General features: G+C 43.2%; 1 protein-coding gene across 1 annotated transcript in view; it reads right to left on the reverse strand.

Annotated features, from left to right (window-relative positions):
• The window catches only part of PARVA (parvin alpha), a 108,567-nt gene that overhangs the window by 6,665 nt on the left and 81,637 nt on the right, over positions 1 to 20,265 (reverse strand). Inside the window, exons 5-11 of the mRNA XM_015426719.1 lie at positions 19,153 to 19,293; positions 16,012 to 16,127; positions 13,010 to 13,068; positions 12,078 to 12,097; positions 8,407 to 8,468; positions 6,282 to 6,350; positions 763 to 864 (exon numbers count right to left, since the gene is read on the reverse strand). Of these exons, the coding sequence (XP_015282205.1) occupies positions 763 to 864; positions 6,282 to 6,350; positions 8,407 to 8,468; positions 12,078 to 12,097; positions 13,010 to 13,068; positions 16,012 to 16,127; positions 19,153 to 19,293 (569 nt within the window). The remainder of the gene's footprint in view (positions 1 to 762; positions 865 to 6,281; positions 6,351 to 8,406; positions 8,469 to 12,077; positions 12,098 to 13,009; positions 13,069 to 16,011; positions 16,128 to 19,152; positions 19,294 to 20,265) is intronic.

Consider the following 20,265-nt stretch of genomic DNA (forward strand, 5'->3'; position numbering starts at 1 on the left):
TTCCTGCCCAAAAAAAGCCCTGCTAATAAGTTAAATGTGAAGTCTGTGCATATTCAGATCAGGGGAGAAGGGACAGAGCTGGATGGCATTTTGGGTTGCTGTAGCAAACCAAATTGACATTAAAGTAGTGGTGTCACTGAACAGTACCATGAAAAGGAGAAAGAAAGGGGGGGTATATCAAGAAGGGAAATGCAATGTGGGAGACACTGGGCAGAAGGGAGGGGAAATGGAGCAAGCTAAAGCAGGGGGATGGGAGAGGAGAAGCAGAGCTAGAGGGGAGAAGGCCAGTGGGACGGTGGGATTTTCCTTTCCTATGAGTCCTTATAGCTTGCTGCATATAATGCATCTCTACTATGTCCATTAGGAGCTGCGGTGGCTCAAGTGGTTAAGATGCTGAACTGCAGGCTGTGAAAGGTCAGTAGTTCAGCAGTTCGAGACCCGGGTGCCGCATGACGGAGTGAGCTCCCGTCTCTAGTTCCAGCTCCTGCCAACCTAGCCGTTCGAAAGCAAGAAATTGCAAGTAGATAAATAGGTATCACTTCGGTGGGAAGGTAACAGCGTTCCGTGCGCCTTCGTGTTTAGTCATGCCGGCCACATGACCACGGAAACGTCTTCGGACAGCGCTGGCTCTTGGGCTTTGAAACGGAGATGAGCACCGCAACCCTAGAGTCGGATTCGATTGGCTTTCGAGCAAGGGAACCTTTACCTTTACCTTACTATGTGCATTAAGAATTGCAGTATGAATTCCAACTATAGAATTACCTTTTGTTCGAAACTATCAGGAGTCAAGAAAAAGCTGTGTAGAGGCACAAAATAACCTTCGAGAAGACCCATCAGGAGCACCAGGTACACTCCATCTGCAAACTTTAACAGAAGATAATTGCCTCAGCATAGTCTCTCAAAAGAAATCTCATTGCTCTGTGCTGAGATCAAATTATGAAGAAAGAAACAGTACTATGGCTATGGCGTACGTGTAGAGATCCAATGTGGTGTAGTTGTCAAGAGTGCTGGACTAGGGTCTGGGAGACCCAGGTTTGAATCCCCACTCCACCCTGGAAGTTTGCTGGATAACCTTGGGCCAGTCATACACTCTCAGCCTCATCCACCTCACAGGGTTGTTGTGAAGACAAAATGGAGGAGAAGGGACTGGTGTAAGCTGCTTTCGCGCCTCATTGCAGAGAAAGTAAGCAAATAAATAAATAACGGATTAACAGTAGCAAAAACTGAAGTGGAAATAAATGTGTTTAAAGCGGAGGTGCCCAAACAGAGAATCATAATGCCTGGATTTACACAATATGAGATTCTGTTTTGCATTCAGGACTTACTAATAAGTTTGTAATAGCCCTAGAAAGAGCTGGAAGCCATCTTATACCTCGAGATAAGTTTAGCATATGAGACAAGTGATTGACCATCCACAAGATGCACTAATGGGATGGATCCAGCTAACTATCAACAAAAGGTGCTGAAGGCTGCAGATCTTCCCATGTTCTCCTGCCCCTCGAAGTCCTTTCCAACTCCAGGAAAGTTTACTACACTGACAGAAGAGGGAGGCAAGGCCAGTTTCCTTCGTCTTCCTCTTATCCACTGCAGCCTTGTGACTCATATGGCCAGTACATGTGGGTCCCTTTTCCACTGTTGGAAAGGATTGCTGGGGGGGGGGGGACCAGGAAGATCCATGATTCTTACGTCCATGGATCCAACCCCAATACATGTTCTCCGAAAGCCTCTGCTATAGATCTGGATGCCTTACAATTATTCTGAATGTTATTCTGAATGTTATCAGCTGGGCTCATCTAGTCTCTATTATTAGAATACGCACTAGATAGCTAAACAACTCAGTCAATCCTATGCTTGTTAGTTTCTCAGTTTTATTAAATTAAAGCTGGTGGTCAACGGTTTAAGAAAAAGGTAACTAAGTGAATTCCTTAAAGCAACACAGCTACCTATTTTAGCAGATATGTAGTGTAAATAAAACAACCACACTGTTTTAGAAATCCAGAATTCCAGAAAGTAGACAATGACCATATAATTAAATAATTAAAACATTGCCATGTTCTAAAGTGATGGGGAATCCTATGGAACTTGCTTATTTCATTATGCAATCATGTATCAATACACACTTCTTAGTGAGAAGCAAAATAAAACACAATTCTAACCAGTTTACTGTAGGTTGCCCAATCTATTTGGGGAAACTGTAGCTCTGGAATTTTTAAACATTTCTGCATTGTTTTTGTTAAACTTCACATCAAAGAGGTTTCAACAAAAATGACTAAAAATCTGGAAAAAAGGATTTTTCCAAAATAAAGAGCAGAGTCCCCTAACAAGAAGATTTCTGATTTTCCGAAAACTGGCCTTACTTCCCTTTAAAAGTAGATTTTTTATAAAACCATTAGTAATTAAAATGTAGATTAGGTTAGCATTCCATTATTTGTCAATCTATTATGCAAAGAAGTCACCGTGTTTAAAATCTTTCTGATCTTTGCAAATAAGCCAGCTAGCACACAGACTTTATTTACTATGGTTATTAAGACTTGAATACAACTCTCTATTTTACTTCAATTCCCCCCCCCCCGAGGGGATTTTTTATTGCATTTTTTATAATCACTACAAACTACAACAGAAAAAGGGTAAGGGACTACATCTAGGGACAAATCAAAGATACCCACTAATAACTAAAAACCCAAGAGAGGAGATCTTCTAATCACTTTAAACATACATCAATTCTTAATCTCGTTAATCTCATTATGAACTAGATCAAATATTTTTTTGTTAACTTTCCCCCCAATCTTAACTGTCATTAAGAAATACCCCAAAGCATCATTTCAAAATCTCAAAGGAACAATTCAGAGTCCTTCAGCCTTCACTTCTCTTTTCCCAGTCTCTTCCGCAGCTTATAAGGACTTTTAGGAGCTGCTGCCCCTTTCTCTGAAAGAGAGTCCTCTCCGGAAGATCCCGAGTCTAGCTCGCCACTGGACTTACTGTCCATCCCTTCTTTTTCTTCCTCCACTGGCCCTCCCAGCTGGACTCTTAAAAATTCCCGTACTTTCAAAACAGAGTCAATCTTTTCTTTTTTATCCTTAATTTTGAAGGTAACGCCTGCTGGAATTAGCCATCTGTACCCAACTGAGTTTGTCTGAAGAAAGATATTTCTTTCTCCTTTCTCTTATTTCAAATGGAATATCTTTTAGTACTCTGATGGCAGTCTCCCCGTCTCTCAGGGGTGCTCCAGATACTGCTTTCAGGATTGCATCCCTCACATGCCTCTTCGAGATTATTTTTCTTTATGTATCCTGAATATGACCTGAAGGCCACATCCATTTCGCTTAGCAAAAATTCCACCTTCATATTTGTCACTGGGGCCAATATTTCACTCATCCTTTCCTTCATATTCTCTCCCTTCGTCTCTGGCATGCCCTGGAAGCGAAGAATCATGTTAGCCTTTTCCATTTGTAGTTGTAGCAGCTGGTCTTCTGTAGAAACTTGCTTCTTTTCCAGTTTTTGTACTTTCTTCTTCACCTTTTGTGCAGTGGCGTCCACTTCTTTCACCTTCTCAGCTGTTTGATTCATCATTTGCAAAGTCTCATTTATCTGCGTTTGCTGAGTGGTGATTCACTGGGTCATTTTTGTCAGCTGCTCTTTGAAGTTATTCATCTGGTCCATCAGGGGGCGCATGGATTCTGCCAAAGTCTTTGCCAGCTCGTTGGTTACTTCCGGTTTTGGGCTCTCAATTACTTTCGATTTCAAAAGTTTCTTTTTCTCCGTCCTCTTCCCCGCCATCTTTATCGATTACTTTCGCAACATTTTTAAAAGTCTCTGAATATGCGCTCAAACGCTCAGACTCGCCTTGGTAAGTACTCCTTGACAGTTTTAACTTTTAGGCAGAAGTCTTTCCCAGCTTTGCTCATGGAGATCTTTTACGTTGAGATCTAATGCAAGTGAAGAATGTGTTCCTTTCCCAAACTCAAATTTTCTTAATACAGCAAGAAGGTCATGGTAGCACATTGAATTTGAGGAGAAGAGGGATATTCCCCAGACTTGTTCAGCAGCCAGTACTACCGGTGTATCTTGGTCCCTGAAGTAGAAGTAAGCTGGACAAATTCAGCTGAAAAAAGCTCTGTGTTCCCTTCCCACTTCTGAGGGAAAGGTCACTGGAAATGAGCAACAGCTCAACCCTCACAAATAGCTCGTTTGCTTTGGGTCAGTGGTTAAAGGCAAACACAACAAACATTTCTTGCCATTTTTAAATTGAAATAAGGATACCTGCAGACTGGGCCTGCCCAGACACAAATCCCCAGTACATTATTCATCATTTATTTCATTTACACCTTATCTTTCTCCCCAGTGGAGGCCCAAAACAGCTTACATCATTCTCCGCTCCTCCATTTCATCAACACAACAGCCCAGTGACATAAGTTAAGCCTAGAGTGTGTGACCAACCCAAAGTCATCCCGAAAGCTTCCATGGCAACGTGGTTATTTGAACCTGGGTCTCCCAGATTCTGGTCTGACACTCTCACCACTACACCACACTGGCTGTCATGCAAATGTTTATCCTGCGGCACATTCACAATCATCCACACCGTGATTTGGAAGACTGAAATGTTACAAAACAGGGACTCATACCAATGACTAAAACTGAGGTTCATTGAACATGGCTGACCAGTGCCTACAGCTGCCTAATGTAACAACCAGTTCCTTACGGTTGCAGAAGAAAGTTAAGTAAGCAGAGAATAACAGTTCAATCATCCAAGGACAGGTTTCTGAAAAGATGCCACAGGCTGTTTCATCATGATTGATTTAGCTCTCTTAAAGTAGCATTGCAAGAAATATTGACAAAGCCTAACAGAATTACAAAGGTAACCAACATATTCTTAAAACTAATCTGGCGCAATCCAGATCAAAATCTTGCACTTCATATATTACTGAAAACCATGGTGCTGTTACACTGCTGCCTTCCGACACAACTTGGCTAACATCTGTAGAAAGTAACCATGCTGTTCGGAAGACAGACAATGTTAGTTCACTGTCACATGAACAATAACAGTTCTCAAGCAAAGCAGAGCAATAACAGCCACACAAAATGACTCTCATGCTGCTCATGTCATGTATGAACCTGCATCTACATGCAGAGTTCAGGGGTGTCAAACTTGGTCCGTGTTTGCCATATGTTTTCTTAACTGCCTGTCTTTGATGTCTGTAAGCTCACTGCCATGTCTTACTCTGTCTGGGAATCGGGGGGGAGGAGTGTGTGTAAGTGCGTGTGTGGGATTGCTCTGCTGAGAGTTGCGCTGGCTTGTAGCGGCGTCCATGCGGGGCCACCCCTTGTTGGGAAGAATGCGTGCCTGACCTTGAGTTCCAGGCGCTGGTACCAGACACTGCTAGATAATGTAACCATAGATTTGCAGGTGTTGGAGGAGGGCTGATGGTGTACTGTAGATTTTGGCAGGCTGGATGTCTGGGTGTGATTGGTTTGGTCATGGGGGGGGGGATTGTTTGAATTATGTACAGTTGGAGAACTGGCACCAAGGGGAGTTAGTTCTGACACAGCTTCATCTATGCTTGAAATCTCTTTACCTTTCAATAAACAAATCAGTGCCAAGAGAGTGTAGTTGGGAGTGAGTTCCTTCAAGACCTGACAAGGGGATAAAACACAAGGTGTCCCCCCCCCCCCCCCCCCTCCACCCGCAGCACCTGCACCGCTGAAACAGCTCCAGGTAGCCTGCATTCTACACTTGGCCAACAGAGTCTTTTGGCTTGTCAAACATACAAGGTCAATGAAACAGAGCCCATTCTGCTCAGTTATCCAAATGCTGTAAAAGGATACTATTTGACACCTCGTGCCACAGTGATAAGGGATGAGCCAAGACGTTTCCTGGTCAAATTCTGTCCTTGCCATAAACTCACTGATACAGTTCTACCTTATATGGGTATTGTAGGGGTTACCAAAATAATGTATATAACATACTTTGAATAGTCTAAAATACTATGTTTACTACGAGGACGATGACGTGATTTCCTCAAGGTAATCAAGATTGCTTGAACTCATATATGATTATCAGTATCTACAGTTACAATTATTAAAGACTTTTGTCTGCAGTTATTAAGAACATGTTCATACTATCCAAGTATGAATAGTTTAAAAAAATAATAAACTTGGCAATACCTTGATAGTTTCCCATCTCACCCCGAATGGCCTAAAGAGAAAAGTCATGAATAAACTGGAAAAGATGGAAGATGACGGGACACTGTTCTTCGCTAGAAAACACAACTACATGGTCCTACCTGGGTTTCCAACTCTGTAACTTCCAAATTCAGCTTGTTCAAGTGCTTATTCACAAAAGTTATGAGGGTCTGAAAATTAAGAACACATGGCTTTTAAAATCAAATCATTTTAACACATATTTTTTTAAAATAGGGCAAACACTAACCATATTGCGCCATTTAAAAATGCGTAATTAGTCTGTTTCTTGTCTCACAAGAGTGGAAAACCCGGTCAAATGCATCACAAACATTACGCAAATATTACGCTGATGTTAAATGATGACTACTTTAAAAAACTGAATTGTTACTGCTACAGAAATATAATTAATAAACCAGAGTAGAGAAAATAATGAGGCAGACGTAAAGTAGTATAGGTTGATTAATATCTGATGGAGGCCACACAGTTCCCTTACATCTGCCCGGCACCCCTCCCCCATGAAAATCTGAACGCTAGACATGCCATCTTGTTTAAAGTGTTGAAATATCCATGTTGAATGTTTTTATATTGAATTCTGTAGTTTTAACGGGTTTTAAAATTGTATTGGATTTTATGCTGCTGTAAACCGCCCTGAGCCCCACAAAAATCGAAATGAATAAACAAACAAACAAACCAATAATAAATAAAAGTTAAAAATCCTGTATGTCTAGGGCTGAAGAAGATATGGTGCTGAAGAAAACAACAGAAGATTCACATTACTAGGGAAGAAAGACTTTATAATTTAAAATCTGATTTATAACCTAAGCCCCAACAGTTAGATAGAGAGACAGATGTTCCTTCTCTCTGTCTAGTTGTAATGGTACATCTCCTTTCTCCCTTAAAGGTTCTAGCTAGCTGAAGGAAAGGTTTGCTGCTGCTGCTAATTACAAAACACATGCAAGGGAGATGTATGTTCCCAGAGCAGGGGTGGCCAAACTGCAGTTCGGAAGCGGCATGGGGTTCTTTCACACAGTCTAATTTAATGTTAATAAAAAGAAAATTTGCATATTTTCAATAAAAACGTGTGTGTTCATGTCTTGCAGCTCTCAAACATCTGACGTTTATTCTGTGTGGCTGCTACGTTAAGCAAGTTTGGCCACCCCTGTCCAAGAACAACTGCTTCGAGGATGGCACATCCTTGCACTGTGTGTCCTGAACATGCAATGCATTTACCACATCCTGCTGTTTAAACAAAACAACTTACCCAGCTCCGAACCCTCCCTTTGTAGTTTATTAGTGCATGGATTATTCAAAGAATACAGAGTTCTAATTTTAGTTACTCAAATCTTATTAATAAACCTACAAGGCTCCAGGGCTGCTGTTCTGACTCCTCCCTTAAGTCATCTGACCTGGAGCTGCATTTCCAGTTCCTTGTACTAATCAGAAAAAGCCTTTCTTGCAGTTCCCTCTGTTGAATAGGAAGGATGTCTAGCGTCCTTGCCACACGGCAGGAAAAACGACGGCCGAAGTGCGGCTATTCTGAGCTGCACCAAACTAGAGACGCCGCGGCGGGATCCCACGGATCCCCTGAGCCGCGGAGCTGTTGCTCCCCGGCACGATCGGATGCCGGGGAGAAAGCGACGGTGGGAGGGGAAGGCTGGCGAACTGCGCATGCTCACACATGCGCAGTTCGCCCAGGAGCCGGGGATGCGCCGGCGGAAGGACGCGCCAGCGATCCCACGGCCGCACTTGCCGCGGCCTTTCCGGATGAACCACCCAAGTAGGTGGTTCTTTTTTGGTGCGGGGTTTTGGGCGGGAAGGACGGATCGGTGATGGGCACGCAACGCTTCCCAGATGTTGCCGTGGGATCGCACCCATTTGCCGCGCATCCGATCCGTCCCTCTCCCGGCCCAAATCCTCGCGTGTGACCAGGGCCGTAAAATCTGGCTCCTACGGTGATCAGCTGGGTGGCATAGGGCTTCTCCTCAGCATCAATATGGGGCATGTGATACAAACCACTGAGATTAAGGTAACTTGATCTGTTTCCATCCTAGATTTTTAAATCTATTTATACGAGCCAACAATAAATAAACATTAAGCAAGATCATGAACACCATCAACAATCCATGTGAAATTCCTTTGAAAAGGCAAAGTTTTTGTTTTAGCTGTTTTTAGTGTCATTCTATGGTACTTAAATGTAGTACATCAGAATCAAAAAGGCAGTCCAACCTTTTTCACTACATTGAGTTTGTCTGGAGCATGATCAAATAGGGTGTCAAATGCATCCCGTTCTGAAACAAAGGGGACAAAAACTTGTTAGGTAACAGTCCTACAATACCAATATTGTTCATCGTTCATTTTTTTTTAATTCAGAAAACTTTTATGCCACCCTCCAGGAACCTGTCCAAGATAGCTTACAAAATAAAAATGATAAAAAGAAAACATTAAAAAAACATGTGAATTAAAATCCAGCATTAGAAAATAAACCCCAGCCCAGTATAAAAGAAGAAGAAGAAGAGATTCGATTTATACCCTGCCCTTCACTACCCAAAGGAGTCTCAGAGTGGCTTACAAACTCCTTTCCCTTCCCCTCCCCACAACAGACACCCTGTGAGGTAGGTGGGGCTGAGAGAAACTGATTTTTCAAGAACAGCTCTTATCAGAGCTATGGCTTGCCCAAGGTCATCCAGCCAGGTGCAAGTGGAGGAGTGGGGAATCAAACCCGGTTCTCCCAGATTAGAGCCCGCACACTTAACCACTACACCAAATTGGCATATACCATAAAAACACATACCATAAAAACAGATCAGAAACAGCTTAAAATAAATTTTTACACTGAACTTGTGTTAAAAAATCAACCTCTTAATTAAAAGCCTGAGTGAACAGAATCGTTTTGGCCTGGCACCTAAAAGAAAGCAACACAGGTGCCAGGTGGAACCTCTAGGGGAAGGGCATTCCACATCTAAGGTGTCACTACTGAAAACCTTGGTTGCCACCTACCTCACCTCTGAAGGTGGGAGCAGAGAGAGCACTGCTTGTGAGACAGATTGTAACTGGCGGGCTGGACAATATGAGAGGAGGCGATTCTTCAAGTACCCTGGCCCCAAGCCATTTTGGGCTTTAAAGGTAACAACCAGCACTTTGAATTGTGCCCAGAAACACATGGGCAGCCAGTGTAAATCTTTCTGCATGGGGTGATACAATCCCTAAATTCTGCCCCTGAAAACAGCCTGGCCTTTTAGATGGGCTGAAGTTTCTGGATCATGTTCAAAGGCAGCTCCGTGTAAACTGCCTTAAGGTCATCTAACCTGAATATAATCACAGCCTGGATCACTGTAGCCGGATCATGCTTTTTGAGGAACAGCCACAGTAGGCATATCAGCTGAAACTGATAAAAGGCACCACAAGCCACAGAGGACATCAGGGCCTCCAACTGTAGGCCAGGATCCAGCGATACTCCCAAGCTATGAACCAGTGCCTTTGTGGGTAGTGTAGTCCCCTTCAGGACAGGCTGACGCCCCAGTCCTCAAGCAGCTTTGTCATTGACCAGCAGCAACTTAATCTTGTCTGGACTGAGCTTCAATTTACTGGACTTCATCCATCCTCTTTACCATCTTCAGGCACGTGTTCAGGACTCCCACAGACCTACCTGACATAGCTGCTACGGAGAAACAGAGCCAGGTGTCATCCCAATATTGGTGGCACCTTACTTCAAATCACCTGATGATCTCTCCCACCCAGCAGTCTCATTTAGATATTAAACAGCATGGCGGACAAGATCAGGGCCGGCCCCAGGTTTTTTTGCACACTAGGTGAGGATACTTTCTGGTGCCCCCCCCCCTGTGTGCCCCCCAATTTTCAAACATAAATGCATTTTAGGCAGAATAAACAACACAAAATCTGAAAGGTTGTGAGGTTGGTGGGCTGAGAGAGCTCTTTCGAGGACTGCCCTTGAGAGAACAGCTCTGAGAGAACTTGTGACTGAGCCAAGGCCACGCCAGCAGCTGCATGTGGAGGAGGACTGGGGGAATCCAACCCGGGTCACCCAGATTAGAGTCTGCGCTCCTAACCACTAATTCCTGGGGGTGGGGAGGCCAGTGGCTCCTGCTCCTCCAAGAGGATGATGGCTGCACTTCTGAGTGCACTGAAAGACCCGGCGGCGCACAGCAGTCACCCACCCGGTCAAGAAAGTTGCAGGGCTTTTGGCGGGGGTGGTGGTGCCAGTTTGGCACCCCTAAGGGCCGGCGCGCTCTAGGCGAGCGCCTAGTTCGCCTAGTGAGCGAGCCGGCCCTGGACAAGATAGAACCCTGTGGGACCCCACAGCATAAATGCTATGAGGTCGAGCAGCAGTCCCCCTGCACCACTTTCTGGAATCAGCCAAAGTTGAACCACCCACTCCCAACTCAACCAGCCCTTCCAGAAGAATACAATGGTCGATGGTACTGAATGCTGCAAACAGGTCCAGGAGAATAAATGGGAGACACTCCCCCTGTCATACTCCCATGAAGATAGCCTGTCAGGTTGATGAAATATGTGATGATTATTTCTGTTGTGCTGTAGTGTCAGTTTGGTGTAGTGGTTAGGAGTGTGGACTCTAATCTGGCAGAACTGGGTTTGATTCCCCACTCCTCCACATGCAGCTGCTGGCATGACCTTGGGTCAGTCATAAGTTATTTCAGAGCTGTTCTCTCAAGAGCAGTTCTCTCAGAGCTCTCTCAGCCCCACCTACCTCACACAATGCTCCCTCTAAGCTGTGGAGTCTTGTGAGCAAAAATTCTACTTTGTGAGCTACTGGCATTAAAGTTGTGAGCGAGTGATTTGGCTACTGTATAAATTAGTTTGCTCTGGAGCCATCTTTCCAGAGCTAAGACAAAAATGTGTGAACCGGAGGCTAAAAAACCTATGAGTTAGCTCACGCTAACTTAGGGTGTCTGTTGTGGGGAGAGGAAGGGAAGGAGATTGTAAACCACTCTGAGTGAAGGGTGGGGTATAAATCCAATCTCCTCTTCTTATTCCCTATTACTGCGACGTGGCCATGAACAATCAGCTTTTACTGAGGTGCACTATAGGGATTGTGATTTGGACTCTGAAGAATTTTGTATATTAATTATAGTATGGCATTGTGTGTAGTATAGCTAGGAGATCCTAAGATTGTCTGGCAGCTGGAAGTTCTAGCTCTTTTAGCATTATGCACCACTAGGTGGTAAGCTAGACTTGTTTTGTAGGGGCTGAGAGAGCTCTGAAAGAACTGTGACTGACCCAAGGCCACCCAGCTGGCTTCATGTGGAGAAGTGGGGAATCCAACCTGGTTTGCCAGATTAGAGTCCACCGCTCTTAACCACTGCACCAAGATGGCTCTCTAATTTTGTATATACCATAACAACAAACAATACTATAATAGATAAATATCCAATGTAACAGAAGCAAGTCTGTGCAAGAAGTGGCAATTTCATATAAGGGTCTCAATCAAAACCATCAGGTGTCTTTTGGCAATTAAAACTATCTATGTTTTGCCAAAAGGAGGCCCCTCACATACTTTCTTCTGAAGCAAAAAATAACCACTGCAGGGCACTATGCCTTCCATTGGCTTTGGAGTACATGCCACAGAGCCTTCCACTTCATTTAATGGGATAAGGCAGCTCAACTTGCACAGAGATTAATTAATTCAAGGTAGGCACGCAAATTTTTCTATACTGCACCAAGGAAAAAACAAATAAACACAGATGGGATGGATAGATTTTTCTTTGGGTCATAGACTTTAGTGCTAATGTTTACATGTTAAACAAGACAAATATGAATCTGAATTAGGTTCATCTTGAAAAAAACAGAGCAGCTGTAGCAGAATTAACTGAAGTATACTCTGGAAACCTCTGGAAAACTCAGAATCAAATGTGACTTACCGTGCCGTCCTGACAATGCCCTGCAGAAAAAGAAATAATGCAATTTTATGTATACACACTTGCACAGTCATTTAATATACTTTTCATGTGTGGGGTAAACATGCACACATATAAACTGAGGAACACCTGTACATAGCATTATGCCCAGTGACTTCAATTAAACTGTTGTCTGTAAGATCAAAACTTCCCTCAGCCAAGCCCAATGAAAAAAAGGAAGGATTCAAACATTCTTGCTTTCATTTTTCCCTTAAAACTAAAAGGATTACGTTACTCATATTCTTTAGGTTGAGATCATTGTTCAAACTGAAATTTACTAAAATGAAGCATTTGGGCTATGCAAAAAAGTGCCCTGAACTGTATAAAAACCAAAAAGGAAAATTTGAATATAACACTCTTCACTTGCTTGGGGTTCATATAACCAGGGGTCATTTCCTGCAAGAGTGCACAGGAGCGGAGCTCCGGCAGTAAAGAGCCCAGGGGGCAGGCACTTGCAACAAGCCCCACCCCCTGCTCCCAGCAGCCCTCAGTCAGAGCAAGAAGCAGCCAGGTAAGTTGCAGAGCTCCCCCTGGCGCCCCGGTCCAAAACAGTCCAGTGGCACCTTTAAGACCAAGTTTCATTCAGGACAGATCTGCACGTTCCTCTCCTCAATAGCTAGCAATCTAAAACAGTCCAGTGGAACCTGAGCGGTGGGTATTGCCTTCTGACACACTTCCGGTGATGTCAGGGGGTGTGGCATATGCAAATAAGTTATGCTAATGAGCTCCTGCATCTTTTTCTACAAAATGACCCCTGCATATAACTTTTAGTAAAGTATATTTGGAACCCTTTTATCAGCTGAGCTATGAATGATTCTTAGAACACCAAATAATTAAGATTTAATGCTGGCTAACAGTTGAATTTTGAAGATGTATTGAAGATGCTGGCTACATACTCGGTGTTACCAGTAATTTCCTCTTGTATTTGTCGGGACTGGAGGATGCCATCACGTTTCTGAAAAAGAGATATTTGTTTATTTGCAGGTTCCATTTTTCCCAGCTGATTTATGGGCTGCCTGTAGCCTGAAGGACTGTCGTATGAGTACTATTTTAGGCTGTTCACTGTTTGTTGCATGCTATGTTTAATGTCCTGGGCTTGTTTTTAATGGCTTGTTTTGGTTTTGTTACATTGTTTAAGTTGTTGGCTGCCTTGAGCCAGTCTCTGCATATACATTTTCTAAATAAATAAATTATATACTTCAAAGTGTGAAAACTAACTGCAAATGTAACGACATAAGAGTCAGGGACATCAAAGACTTTTCGACTGAATTATGTTGCTTCTACTTCTGGATAGTCCAAAAGGCTTTGGCTAGGCACCTCTCCAGTGTACTAGTGAGACTGGCATGAAACACACAGTGTGATGATGTAATGGTTATGGAGCCTTGTTGTGACCTGTATTTGCAAACTGTGACAGAAAAGAGCTTACACTGATCTATGCAGAATGAAATATGACATATTTTTAAAAATAATTTGCTGATGGCCTATTCAGCACCCATATTTGACATGAAAGAATAACTGGAACAAACACTATGCCGTGCCTAATGCCTCAGTTGTGTCTTTTCATCCCCCCCCCCGTTTATACTTAACATCTGCATTATTTCCAATATGGCAGTCCTAGAAAACAAGGCCAATTCAAACGATATTCCACAGATATTGGACCAGTTTCTTAATGCAAAATATTTATTTCACAGATATGTGAATGCTCTAAAGAAGATGAGCCAATTAAGGTGACAGATAGACTGGCAACAGAGGGTGGGTGAAAAGAGAAGGTAGAGCAAGGAAAGAGAGGAATTAGGACGACATCTCCTATTGGAATCTGAAGGTGGAATAATCTGGAGGCCACCAAAGCATGAATTAGGGCTGCAATCAGGTTCTACGTGTTTCTAGTGTTGCTTGAACTAAGTAGTTCTACCGGTAGCTCTCTCTCATATTTGGTGACTACTAAAAAGAACAATCAAATCCAGCTCTACAGAAGTGTCCTTTTGAATATGGCATGCACAATTGGAATTCTAAGTGGTTACCAATGAGCACTTTCCCTTAGGGCCTGAATGCTACATTCTTTTGTCGCTTTTTTGTGAGTGCTCACATTTAGAGATAAGCCTGTACTTCTCCCATATTTACAGTACTGATGTGAGAAAACCAAACTGTTCGGTTTACAGTACTTTTTTCTCTGAAGTCAGTGCAGAACCATTCTAGATTTTTTAATGGAATCTTAATAGCTTAGAAGTTAAATATTTGACTTCAGCCACATCTACCCAAAGTTTCCTGGTCTTTATATCTTACCAACATATTTCCACTCATACATAGTTCAAAGAAGCTGACGGAAGCTGTATTTATTGGCAGTATAGCACAGGGCCAGTTAAGTAACATGATTAGAACAATGAAGGGCTCAAATACATGGGCAGGAAAGAAAGACGGAAGAAGCAGCAGTAGCTGGAGATAGGGGGAAGAAAGGTAAACTGGACGTTAACACAAAACTCAGCAAGAATCAAAACGAACAAAGTCCAATTTTATTTAAAAAATTAAAAGAATAAAGGTCAAAAGTTTAGGGAACAAGCCTCAGCAGTGCAGAATGACTGGCAAACATTTCCCAAATTTATGGAAGAGTGTAAATTTGTGATCAGAATAGATTATAATGTAAAACCGCTCATTACACTTGTGTTCAATGAAAATAATTGCTTATTCAGCACAAAGCATCATCTGAATATTTAAACTGGAAGGGGCAGTGCACTAGAAATACGAACAACATTAACTTTACATCTACACTACAAGCTAAAATGGCATTTGATATTAAACGCGTTAAATATCACCACCTAGCATGCTATGACATCAGGAAATTTTAGTTCCTTTGACTTATTGAAGAAATGTCAAGAGTACACACACTGACTAACTCGATAGCTTTTTCACTTAGGTGGGGGTTCAGAAAGCACCCCCATCTTGGCAGATGTTGGGAAAGAGCCTGCTTATGAGTAAAAGCCTGCTTAAAAGCGAGGCAAGGGAGGCGGAACACAGCATGGCTGAAAACCATATATTAACAAGCAAGATGGAGGATGAGACTGACGAGGAAAACAGCTCTTCCTGGAGGGAGAGGGAGAGGGAGAGAGAGAGAAAGCAAGAGAGAGAGAGAGAGCAAGAGAGAGAGCATACCCCAGGAGACTTGGCAGATGAGGCAACAGAATGGAAATAACCAGGGCTATTTTTGGGCAGGAACGCACAGGAATGGAGTTCCGGCAGGCTCCCGAGTTGGCCACGCCCAGCAGGAACTCATTAGCATAATAGGCCACACCCAGTAGCAGAAACTCATTAGGATTGGCTACATTAGGGGTGTGTGGCCTAATATGCAAAGGAGTTAAAAAAGCCCTGGGTTTTGACAACAAACAAGGTAAACAGAATAAGAAGGGAAAGGTGGGTGTGTCTGGATGACCACACTTCTGGTAACACGGGGGTGTGGCCTAATGAGCGGTGCTGTCAGGGTGTGGCCTAATATGCGAATGAGTTCTTGCTGTTGTGTGTGGCCTATTATGCTAATGAGTTCCTGCTGGGCTTTTTCTACAAAAAGAGACCTGGAAATAACTCTTTCGCCTCTGTGGTGGTGGAAAGTGTTGTCAAGTTGCAGCCAACTTATGGCAACACTGTAGGGTTTTCGAGGCAAGAGACGTTCAGAGGTGGTTTGCCATCGCCTGCCTCTGCGTTGCAACCCTGGACTTCCTTGGTGGTCTCCCATCCAAGTACTAACCAGGGCCAACCCAGTGTAGCTCCTGAGATCTTATGAGATCGGCCCATCCCCCTGAGGCCAAACTGGTCCAGCCCTTACCCCCCACATCCCTTTCTGACACAGCTTTTCTATTATAAAAAATGCATAGAAATTTCAAAGAGTCATGGATTTCATCTTTCATACCTGGACCACAACAACCTGGATGGACACATGATCCGGCAGTCTGATCGGGGCACGGAAATATTGAGACAATGCAACCAAAAGATGCAGTATTGCAACTAGACTTTTAGCATGGACAGCTGAAACAAATTGAGAACTCGTTACATAACGAAAACCAATATTTATTTTTGCATGCAGCGTTCCCATCCTTGACTGTGTAGAATATTTTATTTTTTGATGTCTGTGCACGCTTGAGATTGCTGAAAGAGTCTGTATTTTAACTCTTTCTCCTTCCTGACATAAATCAACTGGTGCTGTGAAAACAATTCAATCAACAATATTCCTCAGGTTAGGTTTTGCTGCTTGTTTGGATTACATTTTCTTGAAAGGTGGAAATCGACGCTTGAGTCAAAAGGCAGATTTTACTATGCAGTAGTATTAAGCAATGCCTATTCACATGCTGTGCAGTTCTGTTATACTCACTATTCTAGTGTCGATTTATGAACTATCAGAAGGATATTTTCTATTCATAACATGCACTTAATTCATTTTAAGTGTCATGATGTCTGCAGGAAGACGAATGAGCCCATTTAGCCTGTACCCTTGAGCAATAACTTACTAAACTGAGAGACCCAAACATTCCTCATGAACTTGTTAAGTGTTCTTGTTGTTGTAAGCTTATTCACAGCAGGTTTCCAGTGCTTAGTTAACACTAACAAGACTACAAAGTATCAAAAGACTAACAGTAGGAAATATTTAATCCAATATCAAGCTCCTAGCTTCAAAGAAAATGATTTGCATCTAGCTGTTTTCTTATTCTAATTCATTTTGGTGCCTGTGTGACTACTGAATCTACAGACGTCGTTCAAAAAACACTTATAATATTTTATTATTTTTTCATTTAAATTTTTAGGAAGCCTATGAATTGTTGCACTACCAATGTGTAGGGTTGCCAGCCTTGGGTGGCAACCCCTAGGAGCACTGGGCAGATGGAGACATCTGGGGGTCACTTCCTGTTTTGGAACAGGAAGCAATGTCACAATGGTTTAGGAATTTTCAAATCCCTATGGTAAACACTGAAGATTTTTGAAATCCCTAGAATGTCATGACATCGCTTCCTGTTTTGGACATCGTGAACCTCTAGGAATTTTTAAAATGTCTACCACAGAGATTTGAAAATTCCTAAAGTGTCATGACATTACTTCCTGTTCTGAAACAGGAAGTGAAGTCCAGGTGTTGATTGACATCATTTCTCCCCACCAGTTTCTCCCACCCCATAACTTCACTGAGCAATGGCAGGGGACAGGAAGTATTGCCTCTCTGCAACTCTACCAAAGTGGCTAAAGAACCAAGGAGATATTCTGTTCCTGAAATAACCTATTTTTATGTAGAGGTCCCTTTGCAACCACCACACAATGTATTCTAAATTACAAATTTGAAACAAAATTGCTTTGTACAAAATGATTACGTACTATAACCTATTTGCATGAATCCTTATTTCATATTGCAAAAGTCCAAATATTATATAAACATGGAATCCAACATGCTTCAGTCTCACCCAAATTCATTTCAACTGAATGGGACCTCAGTGTTCCTTATGAGCCAGTGTAATACAGTGGGCTAGAGGGCTGGACTTGAACCAAAGGAAACATGGTTCCACTTACCTGTAACTGGTGTTCTTTGAGTGTCCTCTGTGCAGGTACACATGGGACTGCTTCAGAGCAGACATACTGCTGAGTTTTCTACAAGCTTCTGGAATCTACAACTGAGCGTTCCCCCTCCCTCTTGGCACAGCAGAGCTTCAAGCTCCATTCCCACCCAAATGATCATGTGATGAGGAGCAGAGGGGGCACTCTTCCCTCAATTCTCTTTCCGCTGCAATGGAGATTGAGAAGAAGGCGCGTGGCCCACAGCGGGGAAGGAGAGAGGGATGTGTGTCTGCACAGAAGACATTCAATGAACATCAGTTACAGGTAAGTGCAACCATGTTTTCATCTTCATGTCTTCTGTGCAGTCCCACATGGGAGCTTAGTAAGCTCACTTACCATGGAGGTGGGTGTGGGCTGGTTAATGAAAGAGAGATTTTTAACACTGCTTTTCCAACAGCTGCCTCTCTCCTGGAAACTACATCAATGGAGTAGTGATTGATGAACGTTGATGGAGAGGACCCAGTCATGGCTCTGCAGATCTCCCTGATGTCAAGTTTGCATCGAAAGGCTGCTGAGGAAGCTTGAGCCCTCATTGAATGCACTTTTAGGGGAAATGGACATTCCAAACCTGCTCTAGGGCATGACATCTTAATTGCAGTCATCACCCATCTGGACAGGGTATATGACAATACTGCTTTCCCCTTGTTTGGATCTGTAAATCCAGGGTCCAGCTTACCTAAGGGACCGCCTTTCCCCATATGTTCCCCCAAGGGCACTACGGTCTGGGGCAAAACACCCCTTTCCCCCCAGCTTCTGCTCTGAAGCAGTCCCATGTGGGACAGCACAGAAGACATGAACCCTGGGCTCCACTCCCCTCTCAGCCAAGAAGTTACCTAGGAAGCACTGGACAAATCACAGTCTCTCAGCCTAATAGTGGAATTCTAAACATTCACTTCAGTGGGTTCAGAAAAGTGTAACTCTGTTTAGGATGGCACTGTACATAATTTTGCAGTGTTATTGTAGAAAGATAAATACAGAGCCCTCAGCTTTCCAGAGAAAGAACGGGAAATATTATCACAACAATATGTGTCTATCTTTTTCATATCTATAGTTCCTCTCTAAGTCTCACAGCGAAACAGAAACACGTCACCCATATTTGAGGGGGAAATTCTCAGAATGGGCATACAGGCTTTTGCGCAATACTGTGTACACAACAGTCACTTACACATTCAACTTTTTAAAAATCCAGTATATTATTGTGTACACAGGCAACAGCAGTAACTGCTTAGCTGTCACATTTATACAATTATCTACACTGTGGCACACACAAAATGATAATTCTAGTTGTATACAGGAATGCACACCTGAGCAAAACATGAAGAGGTAGCTGTTAAATCTCCTTCAACTAATTTATATTCAATATTTTTCATAATGTAATAAGATTTTACAAACTACGATAAGATAACTTTTCATATTATTTGCAAGTGAGAATTCCACTGTAAAATACACAACTCACAGTCAACATTCCACTTGATGCTCCTTGGAGGGAGTTTAAGGGTTTCATTGATCTTTTCAAGTACCGTCTGCAGCTTCTGTTTCTGAGCTATTTCTGACTGCGTGACTTCGGCAACGTTGAGTTTCTCACTCTCAAGCTTCTCTGAAGTGATAATGGGAGAAAAAAAGCAGCACCTGCACCTCAGCTCCATGTACCAAGTACAACGTGAAGACATTCCATTCCACATACCACAATGGATTTTCTATAGATAAGGAGTCTGAGGTTTCCGATTAACTACTGTCAATTTTTCAGCTTGTCTAGGTACAGCCATTTATTTTTCCAGGACAAACCTCTGTTCTCTTAGGGAAGCACAAAGGTATCAAATAAGCTGTTCTATTTTATGAATGCAAAGTATAACAAAATCACAACAACCTTACATAGGCCCCGGTCACACGGAGCATTAGCCACGCTAGAGAGACGGAAGATAGGCGGATTTTCCGGGCGCGATCTCACTGCCACATCTGGGAAGCGTAGAGCTCCCGTGGCTCAACCGAGGCTTCCCGCCGAAGATGCGCGGCAAAAAACTAGTACCTCGGAGGTACTAGTTTCCGGAAACCGCAGGGCAAGGGCAGTCATCTGATCGCGTTTCCGGTGGCATCCGGCGCCCGCCCATGCCCCATTGTGAAAAGTCCCCCCCCCCCGAAATCTCCAGGGATGCGCACAAGCACCCAACGGAGCATGCGCATACTTCAGGTTAAAAAAAAACACACAACCCCGTTTGCCACGCCGCGCCGCTTCTTTGGCGCATCGTGTGATCGGCATCTCCCCCCTAACCACGGGACCTCGACAGGACCGCGAGGGGACGCCTGATCGCACAGTCGCGCGTTATTTCGCTGTGGGACAAACAGCCACGCCCCCCCCCCCGCGATATCCGGCCCGTGTGACCAAGGCCATATTATACTATCTGGAGCATTTCAGTTATCTAAAGGGTTATTGATTATCTAAATGGTTCAGTTATCTAAAGGATATTGTTTTCCAGAATGAGAATCAGATGTTACTGATCTCTGTTTAAGGTATTGGCTATCACATACCAAGTCTTTCATTGTCTTGGACCCTCTTATTTGTGGGACAGCC

Source organism: Gekko japonicus, unplaced genomic scaffold, assembly GCF_001447785.1.
Source record: "Gekko japonicus isolate JY-2015 unplaced genomic scaffold, Gekko_japonicus_V1.1 scaffold3081, whole genome shotgun sequence".
NCBI classification, from domain to species: domain Eukaryota; kingdom Metazoa; phylum Chordata; class Lepidosauria; order Squamata; family Gekkonidae; genus Gekko; species Gekko japonicus.